The following is a 25832-nucleotide window of genomic DNA, read 5'->3' as shown; positions in this document are numbered from 1 at the left end:
GATTCCTGATGTCTTTCTGCTGAAGTTTTTTCCTGCCTATCCCTGCCAGCCTGGTGGCTTCATTCTGCCAAATTGTGTGGGCTCCCTGAAAAGCTCATGGGCCCCAGGAACATCCATTGTCCTTGCTCTTAGTGGGAGCTTTTGCTGTTTTTGTCAGTGATCTGGGGAATGGGCTCCCTGGGATTTCTCTAAGTGGGTGGTGGAGCTTGGAGAGAAGCAGAGGAGGATGGTGCTTGTCCAGAAACAGTCCCCTCCCACACATGTTGCCCATCTGTGACATCTCGGTCTGTCACAGAGAAATTCACAGACAGATTTAATATAACAAACATAAATAAAGCAGCGCCAAGTCTTTGGCTGATTGTCATGGCCAGAAATAGAAGCCAACTACTTCAGGAGCTTTGGGTTTGCATGCTTGATGGATTCTCAGCATAAGGACAGACATTCAGATAAACCCAGCCCAAACTGAAGTAAACAATCCTGCATGAATGTTCAGGAAGGTGGCACTGAAGTGAGCCAGAGAACATCGGTACCATTGAAGACAATGGGCAAGGAGCAAGGAGCAGCTCCAGGCAGCTCATCCTGGGGGACCTGAGGGTCCCAGCAAGGATGTGAGGGCATGTTATGAGTAAGACTACAGTAGCCCTGACATGAAAAACCTAATCATGCAGTTCTGGGGCTTTCCACTTCTGCCCAACACATGGTCTCACAAAACCAGTAGCACCATAATACCTAACACTGCCCTACTGTCAGGTGTGTCTGATCATTTGAAAGTGGGGACAGGACAAGCAGACACACAGATCACCTCATTTCCATAGGAATAGCCAATGAAAGAATCCCACCCTATTTGTAAAATGCTGGTAAAGCAGTTTCTTGAGTTTGAAATGTTCTGGATGCAGTTATCTTTGTTGTTAGAAGAAGAAGAGTTTTATTGTCCCAAATCACAAAGCCAGACTTGCCAAGAAGGAGTCCACTGAAATACCACTCTCAGAAACCTTTGAACAGGGCCCCAGGCAAAGTGCTAATCCATTTGCTTGTGTTGCTTAAGTCTTTCTTCATCACCACTCTGACAGAGGGTGCCTGGTGGGTTCTCTCTGTTCTCCTTTGGCACAGGATATTTGCTCTTTTTAAAAGGGAGTGCCTGGGGCACAAACGATAAGGCAGGCACTTTTCCTGGGAGCAGCAGTGTTATGCTTGAGGCAGAGCTGCCTCTAGGGCATTGGTATGGGCAAAAAGAGAAATAAAATCGTACCAGGGTCAGAGGAGCTGTCACTCACACAGATACAGGGGGCCAGCAGGGAGGAGGAGGAGGAGGGTGCAGTGAGAGCCAGCCCTGTCCTGGAGACTGAGAGGAAACCTGTGGAATGCATTGTATGCTCAAGTCTCCATGCTGCCTGCAGATAGCAAGGCAGAAAGAAGAGAAAGAAGAGATCCTGGTTTGGGATCCTGAGAACAATCTTACCAGGGTGATTTTCAGGATACCCTCTTTCTGCCTGCTGCTCTGTGGGAGCAGTGCATCTCTCCAGAGTGGTTTGTGTCTCTGTGAGCAACCTGGTCACAGCAGAGACTTCAAAGATGTGCTGTTCCCATGCTAGAGACCTGAAACATGGAAGCGCCTGAAAGCCCCATTAAGCATGGCAGTATCCAGACTCCTGGATGGCAGAACAGGTCTGTGAAAAGAAGATTGATGAACATTTAAAGACTGTTGATCATTTGATATAAGCATTGCTACCTCAGTTATAGCATGAGAAACTGCCTTTCACTTTAACAATACCTTCCTTTCTGCTACTGTCTTGCCATGACTAAAATGTACCAAGCAAGGGTTCATTCACATTTTCTTCTCACCTGCCACCTGTACTTCTTGATTATGCAAATATGCCTTCTTAATATCTTTGTAATAACATATTTTAAACACAATAATATTCAAATATTTGCTAATTATACAAAATAACATTTAAACATTGATGACACAAATATATCTTCTTATTATCTGCTTAACATAGTATTTTCTCTATTGCTAGTATCTCAACAGAGCAAAAAACCTGAAAACGTTGCTACGAGATTTGGTCTGAAACCCAGGATGCCCAGGGATCCAAGGAAGCATGCCAACTGCTTGGAGAAAGCAATGCAGCCAGGAAGCCCATTCACCATCAGACCCCAAAAGAATAAAGAAGTTCATCCACGAGGAAAGGTCTCACTGGCAAGGAGTGGGAGATGGAGGGAAAACAACAATCCTGATCTGCTTGGCTTCAGCTGTGCCAAACAAGCAACAAAACAAGACAGCTTTCTACTCATGGTGAAATACTGCCATTTCAACTTCAGCAAATAGCCATTGGGAGTCACAGGGAGAGGGAAGGTGAAGGGGAAGTGTGGCCATATGGCTTACATTCAGGAGATCTGCATGCAGAAGATCTGGGCTCTGTCTCCAGCTCTGCCTACAGGCTTCATCAACAGCCTGGGGTAAGTTACTGTCTGTCTTTTCTGTTTCTCAGCCAAAGAACAGAAAAAATTGGCCAAGGAAAATAAAGTCTTGATTGCAATGGGAAGTCGTGATATATCCAGGATCAACACCCACATTGAATTCCAAGATGCCAAAGAATAGTCTGAGCACAACAGATTTATGTTGAAAACATCACCTCTGTATTTTAAAATGCAATCTTTTAGGCATACAGCCCTCTCTTCTTCCTCTATCTCCCCCTCCTTTAGGGGAGAAGAAAACAGCTGAACATTTTTTCTTGAGGTGATTATTCTATTCCTTCCAGCAACTAACAGAGCAAGAAAACAGAAAAACCTGCTCTTCTGACAGCTGATTAGAATATTCAAGGACTTGACATTTGTCTGCAGTTGCTCACACAAACAAAGGAACTAGAATTGGACTAGAATGTCTTCTGGCACCTGTGGAAGTAATGATGTGCTGTACTAAGCTGGACTGAGAAAGTTACAGATTGCAATGCCTCATCTGCAAGGTAAAAGGCAAGAAATAATGCTGGTGATGTAGACAGACAGAACACATGACATGGCTGGCATAGAATTACATTAATCCCTAACAAATGATGAGATGTGGGCTCTTGCCTAGGAAGAGAGGAAGGTGTAAGACACAAAGAATATCTGATACTCATAACACAGGGGTAAGGAGAAACCTGGAGTGCTCATACAGCCCATGTGCTCAGGCTGGAGACTGGATGGGGCTGGCATTTCAGCCTGGATGTGGACACCTTGTGGGGCTCTCCAGGGGCTGTTGTGATCCATGGATATCCAATGAGCCCTGGTGAGCTCAAGGGGAGGAGGACACAGCGCTGTTTGCAGTTGGGGTGCAGAGGGCAGCTCTGCATAGCTGCCATACTGGAGGCCTGGTGCAGGCAGGGATGCAGCTATCCATGGGCCTTTCCTCTAACCCAGACAAAACTGCTGCTTTACAGATCATGCAACTAGCCCACCTGCCTGTATGGATTTGCAGGCACTTCAGCAGAGAAGGGAGAGATTCAAATGAGAGAACAAGTACGCTCTTATTCAGTGTGCATCTTGTGGTTTTGCAGATTTTTCCACTGAAAAAATTCCTCTGAAGTTTCCTTAGTGACTAAGCCAAAATGGGTCAAAGAGGTATTTGATTCACAGCCTTAGAAAAAACACTTGTGTGTTCTCTTCTCCACCATTATCAGTTCTCTGTGGTATCCACCCAGCACCTTCCCTCACTGACCCTTACCCATTGCTGGCCGCATCACTCCTTGGGCAAGTTCTCTCCTCTCAAAACAGCCTTTGGCTCTTCCTTGCCCTCTTCTTTCATGGTTCTGCAAACCACTGTCCCAGCTGTATCCTTCAGACAATATTTCCTCCTCCTGTGTCAACTGTCCCCAGGTCTGTGCTGTCCTGTGGGCTGTCACTTGTGGTACTGAGAGGAAATCATCCTGTGTGGAGGTGATTAAGAGTGACCAAGTCCTGTGATCTGTCTCCCAGTAGGAGTTTGTTTCTAATATTTCTGCCCAGATGTATTGGTTTAGCCTCCTTCCAGATGATCTCCCCTTGGCCCCTCAGCACAAGAGAGACGTGGAGTTCCTGCAGTGAGTCCAGCAGAGGACAACAAAGAGGATGAAGGGACTGGAGCATCTCTCTCCTGAGGAGAGGCTGAGGGAGCAGGGCGTGCTCAGGCTTGAGAAGAGATGGCTGAAAGGGCATCATCCATGTTTGTAATCAGAAAGGGATGTGTCAGGAGGAGGGATTCAGACTCTTCTCAGTGGTGCCAAGCAACAGGACAAGAGGCAATGGGCAGAAACTTGTGCACAGGAAGTCTTATCTGAATATAAGGATGTGTTGAGATACTTATCTGAATATATGGTGTGGGTGGCTGAGCACTGGAGCAGATTGCCCAGAGAGGCTGTGGAGTCTCCCTCATTGGAGATATTCAAGAACCATCTGGACACAATCCTGTGCCATGTGCTGCGGGATGACCCTGCTAGAACAGGGAGCTTGGACCAGATGACCCCACTGTGGTCCCTGCCACCAGACCCATTCTGTGATTCTGTGAACAGAGGTGTCAGACAGCCATGCCCTTCATCTGTTTATGATAAGGAGGATAATTTTTCCTACCATATGTCATTCTAAATCATCACTGTCTCTTCCCTGTCCCGGGAACTCAGACCCAGCTCAGTGCTGGACTTCTGTACATGAGATGGGATCTGACTTAGGCGCCATAAATTTCTTTCTGTGATAGCTATTCTGGGAAATAGCTGAGAGATTTAAAAATAAAAATATTCAAAGCTGACAGGATTGCTAGAAGAAAGGAAGAAGTTCAGTCCTGCCTTGCTGTGCTGGTGGTTGACCTCTCCATGCATAAGGCACCAGGCCTGCCTGGCCTGGGAGATGTTTCTTCCCTTTGTCCTGGCTGTCAGAGGCCTCTCAGCACCTCCCAGGCATTGCCAAGAGCAGGAGCAATGCAGAAAAGGCAGACTCACTTACAGTGCCCGCTCCTCTTCTTCAGAGTAGGTGCAAAGGTTGTTCAGTCCTTCTGCAGGCAGGTTCTCTGCAGCTCAGCAGTCCCCCGCAGCCAGAGCCATAACTCTGAGTGCAGTGGGACCGAAGTGGCAAAGCTGAGGCACAGATTTTCATATACAAAGTCTTGGTTCATCCTGAAGCAGATGAGAGCTAGTTCATGTCTAAGCAACATTTCATTGCTTAATGTCATACACAACAGTTCAGGGAATAAAATAAGAAAATGCTGGTCCCCTTGCTGAACCTCCAGGTCTCTATAACATTCTGCTTCTAGAGATGTTCAAATCCTTTCCCACCAAAGATGGATATGAAATTGCATCTTACACAATACAACCCAATTCCCTGTTCCCCGGGGTGACGACAGCAGCTCTGACACGCCTCTGCAGCCTCACTTTCCTGTTAGGCAAATGGAGCTTTCATTTAAGATATTTTGAAAGTCCTTTGAGATCAGATGCTGCTGCAGAGCAGGGGTTCTCATACCACAGTATGTCTGCAGTGCTGAGGGGAAAGGGAACCCCTTCACCCTGCCCTCTGTCAATTTGCATCTAGCACTTCCTCCATTTGCAAACCAAACCAGCCTCCCAAGACAGCTCGAAACATCTGGGCCACATCCATCACAAGTTCAGGTCAGAGATCACACAACGGGGCACAAGACCCAAAAATAAAGCAAACAAGAGATTGACCCATGCCCATGATTCTGCCCCTGGTTTCTGCCTCCAAAGCCCTGTTGCAGTGGCTAAGCCCACCAAAGCTGCACTGCAGAAGCCTTTGAGCACAGGGAGTAAGGCAGACCCCCTCATTCCACTGCCACCACATCTGTGCACATCTGTATGCAGCACCCCAGGGCTGTCTGTGCTCTGTCAGTCCCGAAAAGCACTGCAGAACTGCTGGAGGAGGAGAAGGATGAGGAGGAGGCTTTTCCTGTGCCTTGCTTGCAGCTCCCAAGTTTGTTGGTTAGATGCAGAGCCCTGGAAGGTACAGAGGGAATTAAAGTCCCCAGTGTACATAAGCTCCTGAAAAGTTATCCCTATAATTAGCTGTGTACACAGTGAGCACAGTCACTGGGGACCCTGCTTCTACTCTGAGGCTTGTTTGCAGAACCACAACTTCATTCATGTCCTATTTGGTTTCCCTGCAGCACTGAGAAAGTCACGTCGCTGTGCCCAGTTTCTGCAGCTGGCCAGGACAGATTTCAGGTGCTCGTGCAGCAGCTCAGGGCCCCCACACTCTGATCTGGGCCACAGACAGATGTGCATGGTGCTGGAAACACCTACTGTGCTAAGGCTTCTCCCAGATGTCTCCCCAGAAGACCTCTCCCTCTCTGTCAGACTGCAGAGAAAGGAATAAACCCTTCCTAGGGAGGAGCAAGCTGTTGCTGTAAAAAGGAGCACTTTTCCAACTGAGGGAAAGCGAGCAGGCTCTTGGCAGGAGATACAGCCCTGCACATTCTAGGGCTGGCATAGAACCAGGAGTTCAGGCCCATCACATGTCACTGCCATGAGGATTCTGGAAGGCGGGTGTGAGTTTGCTCTGCCTGGGTTCTGGGCCAGTGGGAGGTGAGCCATGTCTCCTCCTCACAGCTGAAGTGTGACAGGGTCCAGGATGGGACCCTCTGGCTCCCCGGTGTTTCAGAGGGGCTGATGCCTGTGCTCACACCTTCACACAGATAACACCAAAGCTGCTTCATTCACAGGCCATTCCAGCCCAGTGCTACAACCTCTGCCCATTCCCAGGGCAAAAGTAGCAAGGTATTCTGACACCTTAGACCCTTCCCCTCTCTCTGGGGCACAGCCTTCAACTCTTAACATCTGTACTGTACTTCTACAGTCTTCTCTCAATGCTCAAAAGCCACAAGGGCATCCAGCAGAATTCAGACATATATTTTATCCCTGTACACACCCTCATTCAAAAGGTCACCTGGTGCAGACAGTTCTCTTCCCTGGCCATACAGATGGTGAGAACGTGCCTTGCTCTGATCCACAACAGCCTGTCCTGGATAAGATTACTGACTGCAACATCTTAGGCTCATTCAGTTTTGCTGCACCATCTCAGACCTGCTTACCTAGTGCTGATCTGGTCCCAAAACTTCAGATATCTCCTGTCCTGGTGGAAATATCTATTGACAATGGGTCCATTTCCATTGGGAATTACTCTTAGCAACCAACCTGACTGGGTAGGCATTGCTTTGGTTACACTCGGAGAAAGGAAGTTTTTTGAGTTTATCCACTCATAAAGAGAGACTTTGTCCTTAAGTGAAAGACAAGGGGAGTGGGAAAAAACATTTGCATAAAAATTCAGGCCACTCACTTATTGCTTTATTTAGTAAAATAAATGGAAAATTTCATGTGATATCAAGCAACAAACCTCTTTGTAGTATCAGGCAAGGCTGACAGTGGATCCCAGCATGGCACCAAAACCCAAAAGAATGAGGGAAACAGATCCCTGGAAAGATTAGCCTTACTTTAGATATTGTCATTTCACTGTGCCACCCTTTGCTCCAACAGTGGCACAGAAAGACATATTGTAGGACAATACCAGAGGTCCTGAAGTACTGAAAAAAGAGCTCTGGAGCCAACAAATGAGAAGAGATAAGAGAGAAAAGATTCCTGGAGAGGACAGACAGTGTGTATGTACATGGAATGATGATGGGAATCCACGACTGAGTTGGCTCAGGAATTGCTGAGCTGTAAGGCAGAGTGAACTCTTCATAGACCAGAAACAGACTCTGGCTACAGTCATCCTCTTGGCTGAGAAAGAATCAGAGTTCTTCATTGGGGGGCTTCTCCTCAGATTTGTCTTCTTTCTAAAACACATCAGAGGGATGAAATCAGTTTTGACATTACTTGGTTTCTCAGCATAAGGATAACGAAAACAAAATAACTCAAATGCCTCCCTCTGCTGTCTATGCCACTGCCCTATGCAATTTCTGTCACACAACACTAAGACTCTGTGCTACAGAAGGATGAATTTTGACAGAGAGAGAACTTATAACACTGCATGAACATGAAGATTTAATTGTGCCTCTCCCAGCAGAGACCACTGGTAGAGTTCTAAGGCCCAATCTGTACACTCTGTTCTGTAGTCTTCCTGGTAGTTTTAATTCCTATCCATGCCGCTGTGCTGTGGTGTGTTCTTAAGTTCGTTAGTTTGCTCCCCCCATTTTCTGTATTACTTCCTGCTGCTACCCTGCCAGTTAGGTTGCTATGGAAATGAAACTGCTCCTCCCTTGGTTTCTCTTATAAAGTGAAAGTTGTTTCCTCCTTGGGGTCAGTCAATCACTCTTTTTCTCCTCCCAGGTTTCGAGAATTTTCTTTTCTCTGGGAGGTATGGTTGGCTGTAGCCCTGGAGCCCCTCCTATGATTTATAACAGTTGGTTACTTTAGTATATCAGTTATGTTTCGTACCTCCAAATATGTATTTCTATTGGATAGCCGGGTTTCCCTGCCTTCTTCCCCCCTTTTCCCTTAAAACCCTCTCCTGCCCCTTGTTCGGGGCCATTTGCTGGGTGTTTCCCCTCCTTGTTGGTTCTTCTGTAATAAACCGACAGTTTACCCCCAGCAAGTGGTCGCCTCCTAATTCGTCTCTCACCGCGCTGCTCCGAGCTATCCCCCAGCTCAGCCCGAGGCCAAAGACGCCGAGGGGGGCTGTTTTCTGATGCGCAGGGGCCCTGGCCTTCGCCCCTCACCAGATAGCCAGATTCCAGGGCCGTTCACGCCCCCGCGCACCGCTGGTCTCTCTGACCTGCACTCATATGCTGCCATCCACCACCTCCCCTCTCAGTATCCAAAAGCACCCTTCACTTTGTCTCCCTAACTGTTCCTAAAAGATAGATGCTTCACAGAGACCTTCATACAGCTGCAGAGATCAGTGAATTCTTCTTGCTGGAAGGCAGAGGTCAATAAAGAAAGAGGCTCTGCAAAAACATCCACCTCTGCTCTGCCCTAAATCTAATGTTTCTCTGATATTCAGGTGGAAATGTACATGAAAGAGAAAGTGACAGGGATGGGGAGGAGTTCAAGGAGCTGAAGTAATCTTCTCCAAGAGCCTGGTAATCAAAATCATCAGGGCGCCCTTTACCTTTGACATTCTTTGTAGGAAACGATTACAGAAGTCCTGTACACGCTCAATGGAGATGTCATCCACAGCCACCACTTCATGCTCATCATCTGGGGTGTGGAATATAGCCAGAGCTGGCAGCTGGGACTTCTTCAGCTGGAAGTACGACAGTACTCGTTCATTGCTCTGCAAATTGCTGTCCAACAGGATAAAGAGGATCTGTGGTGGAAATACGAAAGAAAACGTGAGAAAAACAGAAGCTGAGACGGAGAACAGATCCCCAAGCAGTGGTCATATGAAGATTAACAGTGATATTTTTATAAAGATTTTGAGAAAACCATCCATATTCTGTTAGGACAATGCTTTCCTTGGCCACTATCTAGCAGCTCCATGCAGTACATTTGTCTGTATTTTATCAAGTCCAGACTTACACTACCAAACAAAATGTCTTCTTTCACCTTCTTTAAAAATATATCTACAGAATGACAGGAAGGGAGTCTTAGCTTCTGTTCTCTTAAAAGATAAGGAAACAAAATGTTTTTTATCTTAACAGCAAATGTCAAAGAAGCTGAATCCATTACTTGCATGTTATTTGGATAAGATGCTCACATCCTTGCAAGACCCAGTGTAAAAAGGGGTTTTGGTGTGGGAAGAATCAAATTCAATTGCAAGAATGTGAGAATGAAGTACAGGGCATCAGGAGCCTGCAAGGACAAGAACATGAGAGTACCAAAACCAAAGGACATGTTGAAGTGAGCAGAAGTGAGGATGCAAGGATTTGGGAAACAGAAGTTTTTGGCAAGACACAAATGTCCATACAGCCCAGCTCAGTGGAGCATTCAGACCTGAGGGGAGAAGCTCAACATGATGAGAATGACCTACAGTCATTATTATAAAATTCATAAGAGAAAATAAATATAGCAGTTAAACAATTTAATCAGTGACCTGATTAAATAGAATCCCTCAGCAGATGAGATCCAAGTCAATGAAAAAAATACCCAGTTAGCATGTGTAATTTTATCTTCTTTTTATCCTGTGCAATCTACTCGGCCTAGCATATTCAGTGTACCTATGGACAAGGCTATGGCTTCACTTACACAAGAAAATAAGAGCTTAAAAAAAAATGAAGCAATGTAATGTGAAGATTATGTGCCCAGTTCCCAGGCTGTGACTCATGTTTTTCTTTCTTTTCAATGAAGAACACTCAAGTTAGGTCCAAACTTGTTTTCTTCTCTATAAATAAACTTCATAAATACTAAATTCTTTACTTATTAAATTTATGTTCTACAAAAACAAATATATCTGAAAGCTTTCCTAGGCAACAGTCTATTGGGAAGGAGGGTATTTAGGCTGCTGTAAGGTTTAGCTTCAGTTTTTTAGTGAAATACAGAAACAGGAACAGCACTTTCACTGGATATGTGATATTCACCATTTGTAATTTTTCTTCCAAAAGTCAACTGTGCCCCAAGAGCAAAAAGCTGGTGAGGAGACAGGTGGTGGGGTACTTCTCCCAGAGCACTTAATTTGTCTTTTTGCAGGAAAAAACACCAAGCTAGAAAAGGGTCACATATTTAAGGTTCACAGGTCTAGGGACATGATCTAAGAGGCTTTCAGATGGAACAGCAGTATGAAATGTTTCAGGGCTCTCTTTTCAACTAGAAAGCTGGAAACAGAGGCCAGTGCTGGAGGGAAGCACTTTCAGAGTGTCAGTACAGTAAACGGTACTGCTTTTCATGGTGCATTCAACAGCTTTTGGGTTTCTCCATAAGAGATTGACTACACAACAATATTTTCTTAAATCAAACATTAAAGAAGAAGTAATTAAAATAAAAAAAGTATTGTTGCATCACTTTCTATACAAAATCTCCACCACCTTTAAAACAGATAAATAGTATTTTAAAATAGTAACATGAATAAATGTTAGTCAATATTCTTCACTTCATCAAGTTTCCAGACTTTGCTAAAACACCCAAAACTAAAAATATCTACATACTTTATCCATGAATACCAAGAATAGAGTAAGAATAAAAGAGCAAAAAAGTTGAGATTTAGAACTCCAAATGCCTTCTTCCTCACAGGAGCAAACAGAAACACACAATCTGGCCCCTCAGCTAGAGAGGCTGAGATACCATCAAGTCATTCAGAGTTATTGACTTGGATCTCTGTCAACAACTCCCATTTGGCTCATAGAGCTACAGTGTGCCAAAGCACAGCAAAGTTTGCTTCTCTGCCTACATTCAAAAATACGGGAAAGAGAGTAATTGCACTTGGCCACTGTAGCTCAGAAGGAGACCCCTTAATGCCTATGAGAATGGTGCATTCCCGGGAGGTTTGTGACTTGGGATGTGTCCTCCTTCGGGAGAAGGGCCCACCTCTGCTGGTTGTGCTCCAGGAGCCCTGCCAGGACCTGTGTGGTCTCAGGGTCACACCTGTGGGGCAGAAGGGAGGATGTGCTGGCCCAGAGGCCATTGGACTGGAAGCCTGATCTCCACAGCAGCTGAAAACCAAGAAAATTTCTCAGTTGTCACATTTCCATGACAAGATGCCATCTTGTGGAACTGGAATTTTCTCATGAGGAATTTATTTTGTTCTGAGATTCCCAATCAGCTGCAATCATAAAAAAATGAACACAGTAACCACGGAAAATTACGTTGACCATGAGGCAGGATTCACATTGCCTGACCTCTGCCATCCAGATCCTAGTCTTGTCTCAGTCAGTCATCTACATAATCTCTACAATAAACAGTGACAGGCATTTAATTCCACCCATTTTAGAAGGGAAGGAAGCATATGCCCTTGTTTCTCTCTCAGTACTAAAAAGAGCCTAAAACATTTACTCAGATGACCCACCAAAGCTAGAATTCACCAAAACTAAATCCCACTCATAATGGCAACTCTAATGTCACTGCTAGAGATCAGTTAGTTCCATCCCAAACAGGAAGTTCCCTTTCCATTTCATACCATCCTGTACAACAGCTGGTTGGGTGTTTTAAATTCTGAGATTATTTCCATAATTTTTTTCATTTTGTAGCAATCTTCCTGCCTGTGCTCAGAGATCTGCTGCTTCAGGCACTGAAGGATATCCTGCATTAATGAGAAACCCCTTCACACAAAATGTCCCCTTCACACATGATATTTTCTGTGCACTGTCACTTGCAATAAACCACCTTTCATAAATTTTCTACACTGGTGCTGTCTTGATGTCTTAACAACTTGATTCCCAGCCCAGTGCTTTTAGAACATCAAGTTGGTGGATATGGAATGATGTTATTGCCCAGGGAATTAAAGTTAATTGAAAATAGCACTGCAATGATAGAAACCAATTGGCCATTGTTTAGTTTTTCCTCCAACAAAGACAAACAGAAAGGATGGTGAAGCCTTATATCCAGTGTTTGACTTTGAACTTCAGAGGGCTGAATTTCATTGTTTTGTATAAGCAAAAAGATCAAATTCTGATGTCTGAGTAATTTCTTACATCATAGTGCATCAATGCAAAACAAAAACATCAGTCATGAATTTAAAATAAAAGACAGCTATAAAACCAACTTTACTGCAGATATCTATTAAGTGAGATAAAAAGTCTGTATTTACAGGCTTCTCTCTTTATGGCTAAAAAAGGCATCTCTAAATATTATCTCTCTCAGTTCCGGATCCCTCAGTGTCTGACAAGAAGAATAAAAGTTGTACAAATGACTGTCTGCAAGAGAAAGGGCATCATCTTTTCATTTTCATGGAACAACTCCTGAAGGACAACAGGAGTTTCTCAAACTCCAATTCTAAATGGACCTACATCAAAATTAAAAGGGAGTTTACAAACATCCTTACCCAAATCATTTTGACATTGGAAATTAAGTCAGCTGCAACAAAAGCTGCGTTTGTTATTCCCAACATCACCTTGCTGAGACTTCTGCAAACACCCATGAGTTACACCAGCTGTAATTATCTTGTTATACTCTGATACAGTGGAAAGAAAACTGAATATAAGTATTCTAATTTGGCTCAGCAATTCAAACCCTGACATCTCCTTTCCAGCGCAATTCCTCTCCTTGCCTGGACTCTTGGCAGTACTTTCTCAAATAAGCACATATTTGATTGAACATCCAAGAAGGCTGGGGATTTATTCCCACAGCTGCAGTGCTCTGAACTCTGTTAGCTGTTATCCACCCACAACTGTTCCTCAAAAAGTGCTAGAAAACCACCATATTTCTTCTTATTGTGATCAGCTTCTGCTGGTTTAACATCATCTATTATTTGCATTTTTGTCTCCAACATTATACAGGGTTCATGTTCCACAATAAAATCTAGAAAATTTAGGCTGCCTCCAGGCACTGACTGTTGCTCCAGGTGCAATTCAGACTGTTTTCAAATATAAGTCCTCAACATCCTGCCTCATGGATCCTCCAGCTGAAAATTTCAGCTGTCCCTCAGGCAGAAGTGAAAATATCATAAACCAGAGGTGAAAGAACCATAATCCAGAAGCTGGCAGGTGAATCACATCCTCATGATCCATTAAAGGTTGGACTCAGTCATCTTAGAGATGTTTTCCAACCTCAGTGATTTCACAATTCCATGTTTTCTCTTCACTCTTTGGGGTTAAGAAAAACTAACCAAGTCATTCATCATCAGCATCAGCTCCTCTTCATCTCTCTGTCCATGCGACAAGTTTCTCTTTTCCCTCCCACTGGTGATGGCAATGACAAGGACTGTTCTTCCATCAGCGTGCAGCAGAGATGAGTGACAGGATCAGTTCCCCTTCTCCTGCTTGGGATCCTTTTTGAGGCTCTGTGTTCTACTGGCTTGTAGAAATGCTGCGCACCCCAAGTACCCCCAGTCTGTTCTGGCACTCTGCAGTCACTGTAGAGCAGTGCTGGATGCAGTGGAACGTGCTCACAGGAGCCTGAACATCTCTCCACTGCACAGCAATGATTCCCTGCTCAAACCACTGGTACCACTGACCCCTCGGCACAAACAAACCTTTCACCACTATCCCACAGGACAGGAATTATTCACTGGAAATCCTGAACAAAATTCAAGTCAAGAATCTTGCATTTATTCTCAGACTGAAAGCTGCTGAAAGGCAAAATCTAATCAATACCTATTTTGAAGCAAACCTCAATTAACTTGGTAGTTCCAACAACACATAACTTCACAAAGGAAAATTAGCCAGTAGGGATCTTCATGGCATTGTGCAGTGGCTGCCACTGTTGTGCAGTGGCTGCCACTGACACCCAAACTAATCCAGGTCTTTCTATATGGCAGAGCAATGGGGACAAACCCAAGTGGGCATTTCACTCTGCTTACTCCTTTCTATCCAGACCTAAAATCCAAGCAGAGAGATCTTAGCTCTCACTCACTCCTTTCTAGGAGGGCAGTCCAAAACACAATTTACTCCTCAGTGCCACTCCTTTGGGAAAAATAACTTATTAGACTCTAGGTCACTTCATCTCTGTGACTTGAAGTACCACAGCAATAAAGTGGAAATAATTAGTCAAATCCCCACATCTCTAATGCTTGTACTTTACTCTGGCAAACTTGTTGACTGATTCGTTTGGAAACGTGCCTGAACAAATAAAAAACCTCAAAGATTTGGCTTGCTGAGAATTCATAAATTGTCTGAACTTCAGTAGAACATTTTATCCAATGTTTTGTGAAGTATTTCTAGGAAAATTATAGCTATTTACTCAGATCTAGGCAAGTCACATGAAAACTGGATGCAGCTGCATCAGCAAAGGATACTGATGCTAAACATCATTGTGTTGGAAGAAGTAACTGCTAGGTGGAGACCTGTATCAGACTCTGCTTCTCATGGAGAACAGTGTTAATTTTGTCACTTCAACATACATCTCAATAGATAAATGGAATTTTACAGATAAATGAGTTTTCTTTTATAACTACATATTCATCAAAGCAAAACATTTTTGAAGAGACCTTTTGTTTTTGATATATAGTTTCTGCCTAGTCTCTTGACAATGGTTAGGAAAGACATAAAAGTTCCAAAGTAGTTCTGCCTTAAGCAAGTCTCAAGACTTTTGAGATTGCATGGATCTGAGGTGGTCCCTGAATTCAAAGGTGAGGGTATTCTTGATTTATAATCTGTTCCTTCAATACCAAAACCAGATGCATACAGATATTCTAGTGATCAGATTCCAAATCTTTCCAGCTCCACAATTCCCAGAGGAAGACCTCTTGGTGCTCTCAACTCATCCTTCCCCACTTCTCTGACATTCTGCCCCCTCCCATCTGCTGCTCTCCCTTGACACAAATGCCTCCTGTTGCTCCCAATCCTCCTTTGCTTGCAAGTTCATTCCTCTGCTCCTTGGACACAAATTCCACTGTAATCCAGCTGCTGGCAGAGAAGCAGACATCGGATGATTTACTGTCTGGGGAGCTCAGTTCCCAGAGGGATGAGATTCAGACAAAATTTCTCTGATACACCTCATCTATCTCATCACCTTAGTGGGGGAAATCGAAGCAATACATTTGCAGCTCCTTTAAAACAGCCATTTCCAGAAGTGAAAGGGTTAAGAAGCACTGACATTATTTGCTCTCTGGTCACTTATATAAGCTGCCTTGGCGTCCTGCAGGCTGTAGATACAAATTCACCTCTCACATCAGTAGAGCACAACTGTTGCCAGACTGAAGAGCAGCAGCTGTGTGTCCTCTCCCCGTAAAAGGGAACAAAACTGGGCTAAAAGCCACAAAGTCCCCGATGTTTCACCAGGAGAGCAGAGAGCAGGATACAGAGGGGATTTACCCCGTGAGATGGCAAACTGGCAAAAGGTGAACAGAACCAGCCTGTCCATTTAATTATCCAGATAATCCTCTTTTCCTGCTACTTGACCTTTGCTCTCATGATTCACAGAGGAGATTATGCCCTCCCCACTCATGGCAGAAATTTTCTCCTCCCACCAGCCCCTGTTTCTCTGTTTGGACTCACCTTGCCCTTATAGAGCTCTGCCGCCGCCCGGAACTTGCGCATTCGCTCGGGATGCTTTGGAGACATCTTGTCCGCGATCAGGAGGAGGTTGAACTGCAGAGAGCTCTGCATCACACCTACTGCTGTCTGCCCAGCACAGAGAGAAACACAGGCAAGGAGACTGAGAACACTCAGTTGGCATTGGATGCAGTGTCAGTGGGACATGGCTCAGCTGTGGCCTCTTTGCAAATCAGCATCAAAAGCAGGACAGATTTCTTTAAAGCAGGGGGATCCAATCTGGGTTCTTTGCAGAAGCTCTTAACTCTCTGGCTTTGCTCATTCTCCAGATAAGAGTCTGAAGACCACAAAGATCCATCACTGGCGTTAAGACAGTGACTAGGCAAGAGGAGTAGGAGTAGGGCAGAACACAGGAAGACTAAAGATGTGAAGAGCAAGGCCAGCAAACACTGAATATAAGGGTGTCCTAAATCGTTGAGGTCCAGCACTTGTCTGAAATATGAGTAAGAAAGTGGGAAGGATTTGTTGTGTCAAGGTTGGTGTTTGTCCTCATTCTCTTTCTTTGGTGTTACTCAGTATGTAGGATGGGGATGAGTTCACAGTTTCAGCAGCCTGAGGGCCTGGACACTCCTGAGTGCTGAGGGTTAAAATTGTCTCTGTGTCCCACGGTGAGAGAAGACCCTGGGCAAGGGCCAGATGGGCACTGCACACTGGCCCTCTGTGAGGAACCAGGGCTGGCACTGCCCAAGAAGCCACGGCACCATCTCCATGAACTCGCTCACTCCTCATCTCACTTCTGTCTGCTTCCTGCCGGCCTGCAGCCTCTCCCTCAAATTAAACAGGAGTGGGGCCAGACCTGCTGCCTCCCTAGTGCCCCCGAAACCACAGAGGCACAGCCTGTGCAGCTCCCGCCAGTGGCAGCACAAAGTTTCCACATGCTCCAGGAGTAACAAGGAAGGGGTCAGGGAGTGCATGCTGGCAAGGGCCGTGAATAACAGAGCATCTAGACTTTGGCAGACTGGACTCTGCTGTTTGCTTAATATTTATCAGATATTTTGTATCCCTTCACTTTTCTCATGGCATGCAGCTGAGGTGGGGAACAGTGGAGGGGTTGCAAGCTAAGCTGGGAAGCGTTAGAGGACCTCATTGGAGAGGATGAGGCTGAAGGTGAGGATGAAGCCCGCCAGCAGCAGGCGCCTTGACAAGGCTGGGGTGAGAGCAGACAAGGAGGGAGCAGCAATTCCTCCAGCAGCTCCGCACAAAGGTGTGCTTGTCCACACAACCTTGTGCAAGAGCAATCAGCAGAACTCATCAGCAGGGCTGCATAACATCTGACTCTCCTGAAAAACCCACGGGGTAAACATTGCCTAAAAATTTCTAAAGTATGTGGGAGAAACAGTAAGGGCCCCAGGATGGGGAGAGGAGCTCTTGGCAGCGCTTGGTGTGAGCCATGTGACCCCATTATCTGCTGACCTGAAGCATTTTTGGATGCAAACAGCATATGCACTGGGAATAAATATTTATGAAAAACCAAGCTACCTTAGGGAAGCTGGGACGGCTTTGGGCCAGGGACTGCAGGAGGCACTGTTAATTGCAGCACCTTGATAGAGCTCCAGAGCATCTGGGAAAGAAACTGCAACAACATCTATACTGATATCAGGGTGGAGGGGACCAGCGGAACAGCTGAGAAATTCTCAGTCAGGGAGACAGCCTGGTGCCAAACAGGACACCATGCAGTGAGAGCCCAAAGCATCAACAAAAATGCATCAAGAAAGAGAAATTGTTCCATGAATTGCAGAAGGATCTAATAGGGGCTCCAAGGCTTCAGAGGGTCTGGGAAATTGCAAAGACGAGACCATCATCCCTGCTGATGTGACTTGGGTATTCTTAAAGGGTTGTTAGGCCAGTGGAGCAGGACATAACAGTCCCCAGAAATATTTTCTGAATTCAAAATGTAATTTTCTCTTTTAAAGATGAAAAAACTTTTTTTTTTTCTTTGTACAGGAAAAAAACAAACTCCTACCATATTTCACTGGGGGGAAAATGTAAAAAAAGTTACATTTCAAAACAAAATACTCTCGTACTGGTGGGTTGCAACTGAACTGACTGAATGCATTGGGTTCTCTTGGATGATCCTTGAGTTTATCTTGAAAAGGTATAGCTCTGCAACAGGTTGGAGCATTCGTCTCTGATACAAACTGAGCCTGGTCAGAGCTGTTATAGCTATCCAGAAGGCCACAAAACACCCCATCAGCAATGATAAAATCTCAGACTTGCAGCAACTGGGGCTTCTAATACCTATTGACTCCACAGCAAAGAGACCAGGGAACCACTAAGATTTCAGAAGAACCTAAATCCTTGGTCAATCTCTGCAGCAGGAAGGAGTGCTGGGACCCTGCCACTGCCAGTCAGATGGGTGAGCCAGTGAAGATGGCCAACATGGAAGCATTCTAAGCCTGATTTTGTGTGTGGTTTGTTTGTTTGTTGGTTTGTTTGTTTGTTTGTTTTGGTGGTGGTAGTTGTTGTTGAGCTGATGAATTCTGGAGGAACGATGGAAGGGATGGGAAAGATTTTGCTTGGGAAGTTCCCAACCTGCTCTTCAATATGTATTCAAATATTTGGGCTTACATCATGCCCTATGTGCTGAGTGATGCATAAATCCTGCCTTCTGAGAGCAGATCATTTGAGCTTCCATGTTTCTCAAGGCTTGTCAAAGAGAGGGCATTCTGCCTGAGCTGGCTCTGCAGGCATGGCACAACACTGCAAATGTCCACGGGAGGAAGCAGCACTGCCTGCAGAGTAGTAAGAAATGGAGTTCTCTGTCCCTCAACATCCCAAATTTACTGGAAAGCCAAAGAGACTGCGATAGGTCCCTTCCTCTCCCACCACACTCATGCCCCAGCAAATCTGCTTCCAGTCCACATGTGGAGCAGCAGTGAAGAGCTGTGTGGCTTCCCCAGTCCCATCTACACCATCACACTATCACATCCATCTGGATACGCAAACTGGGCCCAGAGGGTACCATGAGAGGAAGGCCAAGCACAGGGTGAGGGTGCAGGGAGGTGGTGTTTACCACAGGGTTGTACTCTGTCACCAGGCGGAGCTCGTTCATGCGAACGAAGCGGATCAGCTTCTTGGCGTCGACCTCTGCGCTGCTCATGTCCAGATCCCGACGGTCATTGTCCACCTGGAGTCAGGCAAAGACACCTGCAGTCACAGCTGTCCTCTCCTCCCAGCACCTCCTCCAGAGGTGCTCATTGCCCTCACTCACAGAGACACCCACCCCTGGGACACCACCATCCTCTCTCCCCCGCTGCGCAATCCCCACCTCTTCCCATCACCATTCTGGAGCTCTGGAACCCACAGGAACGAGCCTGCACTTTGGGATAAGGCTCTCCCAGCCTTCTCCAGCCTCCCAAGGACAAGCCAAACTCATGGTATAACAGAAATCTCTGAGGGCTCCAGACATCCCTACACCACCAGCTCTCGATGCGCTGGAGACAGGGAGAATTAGCTACAAACTATTCTGGGCATTGTGGAGAGAGGCCATTAAATAGTCTAGCTCCTCACATAAATACTGGCTTTATGTCCCTTTTAAACATCTTCATCTGCTCATTCTGTTTCTTCTACAAGTAATAAACATTGGCATCGCCCGGTATGGAATTCCTGGAAACATTGTGCAAGCAGGAAATCTCTCCAATAAAAAGAGGATTTTTCTTCCAGTACAGCAGGAAAGAAAAAAAAATAAAATAAAAAATATTAAACCCAGCATATTTCAGCTTTAGAGGAAAATTCATCCTGCCACACATCTTCCCACACTTCATCCCCTCAAAATGATGGGATTTTATTGAGATTTTCATGACCTGATAAACAGAAAAAAGCAGGCAACCACTGAATGATAGCAATACACTAGGGTTTAAGGGCAGGGTTCCTGTGTAGTACCACCACAGGACGTGATGGAGCTAAGCCATGGGAGCAGTGGTCTCTGACATGAAGTAGGATCAAAGTTGGGGATTTGAAAGCCATTGATACACATGTTGAATGAGGTTCTTGGTGCTGAGAAGCAGTCCACATGCACACCTCAGATTTTATTCTCTGCATGTGGACAACCTCTGAAAGTTGTTGTGTTAGTTTTTCCAGTGGTGTGCAGACATCTAAAGTAATTTTTGCTGTTCTGTGGTCATTGGCAAGGTCTTTGATACCAGTCACCCGCCCTGTCTGACAACACAAACTGGTGATTTTCAGACAGTGTGGCCTGATTCCTCTCACAGGTTTTCCTCCTGCACAACATGAAAGGGCAGCTCTGCTCAAGTAAATAAGATCAGGACAGTGCAACACCTGGGCAGTGAGATCAGACAGGCCTTGAGAACCAGTCTGAAGCAGCTTGGACTCTACAGAAAGTCTTCTCTTGGCTTTCATGGGCTTCTGGAAACCTCTGACTTCCATGTGGGGAAAATAACATCTTGAATCAGCACTCAACATTTATATTTTTAAGAAAATAAGGTTGGAAAATAGCCTGCATTTAATAGTTGAAGCTCTAGTCAAAATGTCTTTATCACTCCATATAATTAGGTGGTTAGCATCTGTTAACTATGTTCTTTTTAGGTCTATCAGGATTTCTTACTAGAATAAATCTATTTCTTTCCCCTATTTACAAAGAAGTCTCACCAGTTGACACAGTCCCTCCTACTACTGTAATTATGGTTTAAACTTCTAAGCATTGTAAGTGTTTCATACACTGCAAAGGCAAAGAAAAAAATTAATTTATGCCTCTGATTCACTTCTATCCTGGTGACGCATCTTTGTATCCTTCAAATGAGTATTTGATTCCAAGTTCCTGTATCCGTTCTTTTAAAATTCCTTTTTATCTCTGACCTCTTACTCCTACACATTATTCATCACAGGATAAAAGAAAAAATAATGTGTCTGATAATTTAAGAAAAACTGACAATCAGACAAGTGAATTGTCAACCATATTTGAACCTGACTAGTGCATTGTTTTCTTGGCTGGTTTTTTTTCCATATTAAAGAAGAGTTCAGTTGCAAAAACTTGGCTCTTAACAAAGAATATTCAATATAACACGAATTCCAACAATCCAAACAATTTATTTTATCAAACTCTCTCCCAGTGCAGCCATCCTCACTATCTCCACAGTGCAAAAACAAAGGATCTTTTCAATATTTTTGGAAGAAAACCACAATGACTAAGAACCAAAATTGAAATGGGTGTTGCTGAAAATTGCAACATCTAGCAAATAAAAGGTTAAATAAAAGGATCTGCCTAACTATTGCTCACTCTTAGATCATTCTTTTTTAATCATTTGGATAATATCAGTGGTAAACATGGTGCAGGAAATTATGAGGGGGGAAAAGAGAACAAACTGTCCAATCTTTGTACAGACTGGATCTAGAATTTGGCCAAGCTGCCATATTTAGTTTCCCTAGAACATGTGGTGTGTACCCATTTGTCCCCACCTCAAGCACTTAGAGGTCTGGTGTCACAACACTTCACTGGCTTTTAGGACATCTTGTGCTGCCTGGGGCGCCGTTCCTCTTCAGACACACCTACCTCTGCAGTTTGCCCCTGCCATGCTTGTGCAAGAAGGAGCAACATGGGGAAATTGATGTAACCAGTAGAATACTTGCTCTTAGCTCTTCTTGGTACTTTTGCAGCAAGCACGTGGCTCTTCCCAATGCCATCTCCTTAAATTTCAGCAAATATAGCTACAATGAGGCTATACTGAGCGACCTGCACTTAGAGCTGAAGTCATGAGATATGATCTAGCACAGCATCCATCCCTAAGAAACTCCAAAGCAGGACTTCTAATGCCTAAAGTGTATTTAGGAAATTAGTCTGCAAACCACAGTGTAGGGTGGCACAGTATCTCTTAACTGCAGAGACTTAGTCTGGATGTGTTTTCTGTTTCATTGGAAAAGTTTTGTACCCTAGGAGACAGCTTTGCCTGCCTGCAGTGACACTTGCCAAGTTTTGGTATCAAGCCTGCTGTGTTGATCCATTGTGACATGACTCTAGACGCTTTTCATGTGTCTCAGGACCCTTTCCAAAACCACAGAAACCCCATCCAAGTTAATGCCAAGCTCCAGGCAGGTCATGTAGAAACACAGGCATTGCTCTTTGCAGAGCTCTGGGTGCTGACCCAGAGCACCTAAACAGGAGAATTTTACCAGGTGTAATTAACTCTCCATCCCTCAGTGACAGGCGCTCTGCAGTTGAAAAGCAAAAGCCTTCTTTGGGGCAAGAAGAGGGATGTACTTTGAAGTGATCAGGCAGCCTGACTGCCAATGACAACCGTATTTTTGTCTTGCCCTAAGGAGAGATGCGTTTTATGCTTTTTACTGCTGTATGCACTCGTCCAAGACCCTCTCCCACCCACACCAGCGCGCCGGGGACCCGGACCCAGACCCTTATGCTGGAGATGCAGGTTTTTGCCTGGCAGGGTGTTCCGGGAGGGAGCGGCCCGCGATGCCCCCGGCCCCGCCGCTCTCCCACGCACCGTGCGGAACAGCACCACGGTGTTCTCCGCGGCGCCGTAGTGCGACAGCACGGCCGCGCTGCTGCTGAGCCCGAACGGCACCTCCGCCACCTGTCCGGCCGCACGGCGAAACTGCTCCGCTCCGGGGCTCTGCGGGTCCTGCGGGCACAACAGGGACAGTGAGGGACCGAGCCAGAACCGGCACCGGCACCAGCCGCGGCCGCGGGCGGACCGAGCGCGACACCTGCCGGCAGCTCGGTCCCCGCGGGAGCGGCCCCTGCCGCCGCCTCGTGCGGATTCAGGAGCCCGCCAGGATGGTGCTGAGCCCCTGAGGACGCGCCAGAACATAGCTCGTTAAAACAAAATAAAACAAAACAAACAAATATATATATACATATATGCGCATGTATATATAAGTGTGAGTTTCCAAAATATATACATATATAAAAACATGGCCATTTTAATGCTAACCTTGATTCTAGATTAAATTTTTAGCACCTTGCCTTATCAGCATCATGGTTCCTTTTAAAGGGACATCTTAGATACATCCTGTAAAAAGTAGCTAATTCAGGTGCATCAAAGGATAGAAATGTGCTCAGTATTTTGAGGTCAGTTCTCTTTCTTGCAGAGAGCATTAACTACAGCTATCCTTTGCCTGTATTAAAGCCTTCCTTGCTGTTCCCGTTCCCAACTTTTTAATGATGTATTTTTGATGCTTCTATTTATTGGATATAAATTCTCAAGACATGGTCTCTGCTTGGAAATTGGTTTGTTTTTCTTTTTAGTTTGAACTGTCAGCTCAGCTGTTTGTGAGCCCAGAGAGAATGGAAAACAAAATTCTTTGTTCGTCCAAAGAAAAACATCTCTCATGACCTGTTTTGGAAATGCCAATGCATCAACTGCTCTGGTGAGAACGCTAAAGCCGAGGGTGGGAATAATCTCGCTGAGTTTTGGAGCATTCCTGGGAAACCTGGGGTTTAATCAGGCTGAGCACTGCCCTTTCTCAGAGACACGCGGGGTTTCTGGAGCAGTGTTCCGTGTTTCCATCACGGCATGCTGTTCCCAGTCGGGGAGGCCGTGCTCATTATACGGGAAGCTTGCCGAGCCACATTCTGCAGCGAACTGAGAGGCTGCAGCAGAGAAGTAATTCATGGTGAGCGGAGAACACGGGCTTTATTTGGATGAATATGCTTTCAGGCTGAGAGCCAAGCCTTCATGGCACACATACGTCTTTATCTGCTGTTCAAATGCAGCCCGGCCGCACTTCAGGCACCGAGTGCCCGACATGTGGCTGCCCCGTGCTCCTGGCACTGGGGCTGCACGGCAGCATCTCCGTCTGCCTCTGAAGAATGCAGTCCTGCAGAGGGAGGCCACGGTGGCACAGCTCAGAAGGAGCCGTGTCCCTGCTGTAGCTCAGGAGGCGGCTCGGGGCGCAGCCCTGCCGCAGGCCCAGCTGCTGCCCTCGGGGAAGGAGGCCTCGGCACTCTCGGCACTTTCGTTCTGCGTGTGCAGATTGCCTGCCTGCTTTGCACTGCAGCTTTAGCGCCGCAAGAGCAACCCCCAAGGAGCTCCAATCGCCTGCAGGCACCGAAGTGGAGGCGGCTGGGGCTCTGTGATCAGCGCTTACAGGGCCCTGGGGCATCAGCCTCCTGCACTCACAGCTCACGGACTTGATGCTGCCGCGCTGCACAGGCAGCACCATCGGCCCTCACTCACTCTGGGGGTATCTGGGCTGGCCTGGGAGATGCCACTGCCCTGCACCAAGAGCACGATGCCCTCCCTAGGCTGCCCTCCAGCCCCAGGCACAGGGCAGGAGGAGGAAGGTGCTTGCAGAAGGACTCGGTTTTGAAAGTCTGAAGCCTTCTCTGACATGAGGCAGTGTGTGGACAGCAGAAGAGCAGAACAGAGCTCAAAGGAAACCTGGAAAAAGGTGCAACTTGGGGACTTAAAAGTGATAAGGATCCTGTTTAAGAGGCCTCTGTTTTACAGTGCTGTAGCTCAATAAATGCTTTCCTTTTATTTTCTGAGGAAAAATACTCATGCCATTTGGGGGGAGGCAAGGGACTCATAGCTGTCGCTCAGCTTTGAATTCAGTGAAATTTAGATAAAAAGAGACAGAGGTCTCAAGGGTATCTACTCCTACTCTGGGGAACAAAGAAGTGAAACAGAGACCATGCCTACATCCTCCCCACGAAGAGGCTTCAGCCTGAGCCCAAACTCTCTCAGACCTCAGTGGGCCTGCACTATCACTTCTCCCTGAGACTTGGCTTCCTCATCCCTGTCACACAGGCAGTGCTTTCCTCTGCCTTTGCTGACTACAGCAAATAACTGACATTCCCATTCACCCCTCACCAACACTGTTTCTCTACCATGTACATTTCTTTGTTCCTTCCCCTGCAGCATTTCCCTCTCTCCTGCTCCAGGGCTCCTACAACCTCCTTCATCTTTTTCTCTTGCTCCATCTCCTTTTCCATGCACAGACCAAATTTCCTGTGCTTTCTCTGTTACTCATCACCCAATCCCTCCACATGCCTGTCACAGCCCCAGCACTGTGGGGACTTTTGGGACAACAGCTGCTTTGGCAGGTGTTTACACCACATTCACCCTCATGCTCTCAGCAGGGTGGGATAGAGCCCACAACTGGCAGAGGGGAGGTGCTGTGAACACACCTGGAAGAATCCAATGACTGCCACCTCTGCACCACTGATGAAGGCTTCGGCATCTGGGATGTTGTCTAACAGGATGGGTTTGTCTGTGGTGCTGGCTGTGCCTGCAGAGCAAAGGGCAGGGTTGGGCAGAGTGTACACAAGGAGCAGCTCAAAGAGGATCCCCCCAACACACACACAAGCATCCCAACCTTACAGCTCTTACACAAGCATCCCAACCTTACAAGCTCACTCACACACCTCTCTTGCAAGCAAACACGTTTGTGCAGCGTAAGGAGGACTCCCTGAAGCAGACCCACTTTCCCCAAGGCAGGAAGGAAGCTCACTTACTGTGAGATGCAGAGTCACTCCCCCCAGCACACCCTGCTGGGGAGCACCTGGCAAGCAGGATGACAAAGAGGCACGGGAAGATGGATGTGCCCATGGCTCCAGCTCGCCTTCTCCTCGCCATGCCACCCTGCTCTGGTGCTCTCCTCAGTGAGAGACACGTCAGCTGCTGTGGGGACCCACAGGCTTCCTGGGGCAGTGGGAAGGGAGCAGCTGGCCCAGGGCAAAGCCTCCAGCTCCTAAGTGCCTGGCTAGAGAAAGCCCCTCCCTGCAGTGCAGGAATCAGCCTTGGAGAGCTGCACCAACACTGCCATGGTGTGCCCTCACCACAGCACTGGCATTGGCAGCTGCCCTGCACCTCTGTGAGCAGAC

General features: G+C 46.2%; 1 protein-coding gene across 1 annotated transcript; it reads right to left on the bottom strand.

Annotated features, from left to right (window-relative positions):
• Positions 1–7276: 7276 nt before the first annotated feature.
• Positions 7277–25584, bottom strand: ERP27 (endoplasmic reticulum protein 27). Its single transcript, XM_064731741.1, has 7 exons — positions 25464–25584; positions 25137–25237; positions 22489–22626; positions 19047–19160; positions 15977–16102; positions 9061–9258; positions 7277–7786 (listed from the first exon to the last, which is right to left on the bottom strand). The coding sequence occupies exons 1-7, from the start codon at positions 25582–25584 to the stop codon at positions 7742–7744; spliced, it is 843 nt and encodes a 280-aa protein (XP_064587811.1). The 3' UTR covers positions 7277–7741.
• Between the last annotated feature and the right edge of the window lie 248 nt (positions 25585–25832).

Source organism: Zonotrichia leucophrys, chromosome 1A (genome assembly GCF_028769735.1).
Source record: "Zonotrichia leucophrys gambelii isolate GWCS_2022_RI chromosome 1A, RI_Zleu_2.0, whole genome shotgun sequence".
NCBI classification, from domain to species: Eukaryota; Metazoa; Chordata; class Aves; order Passeriformes; family Passerellidae; genus Zonotrichia; species Zonotrichia leucophrys.
The sequence above is the reverse complement of the archived record's forward strand: the minus strand, read 5'-3'. Positions and strand labels throughout refer to the sequence as shown.

Coding starts and splice junctions, on each gene's coding strand:
- ERP27 (XM_064731741.1), bottom strand. CDS start 25,584: ATGGCGAGGAGAAGGCGAGCTGGAGCCATGGGCACATCCATCTTCCCG. Junction 25,238..25,463: donor GAGTGACTCTGCATCTCACA/GTAAGTGAGCTT, acceptor TTTGCTCTGCAG/GCACAGCCAGCACCACAGAC. Junction 9,259..15,976: donor CAGAGCTCTATAAGGGCAAG/GTGAGTCCAAAC, acceptor TTTCCACCACAG/ATCCTCTTTATCCTGTTGGA.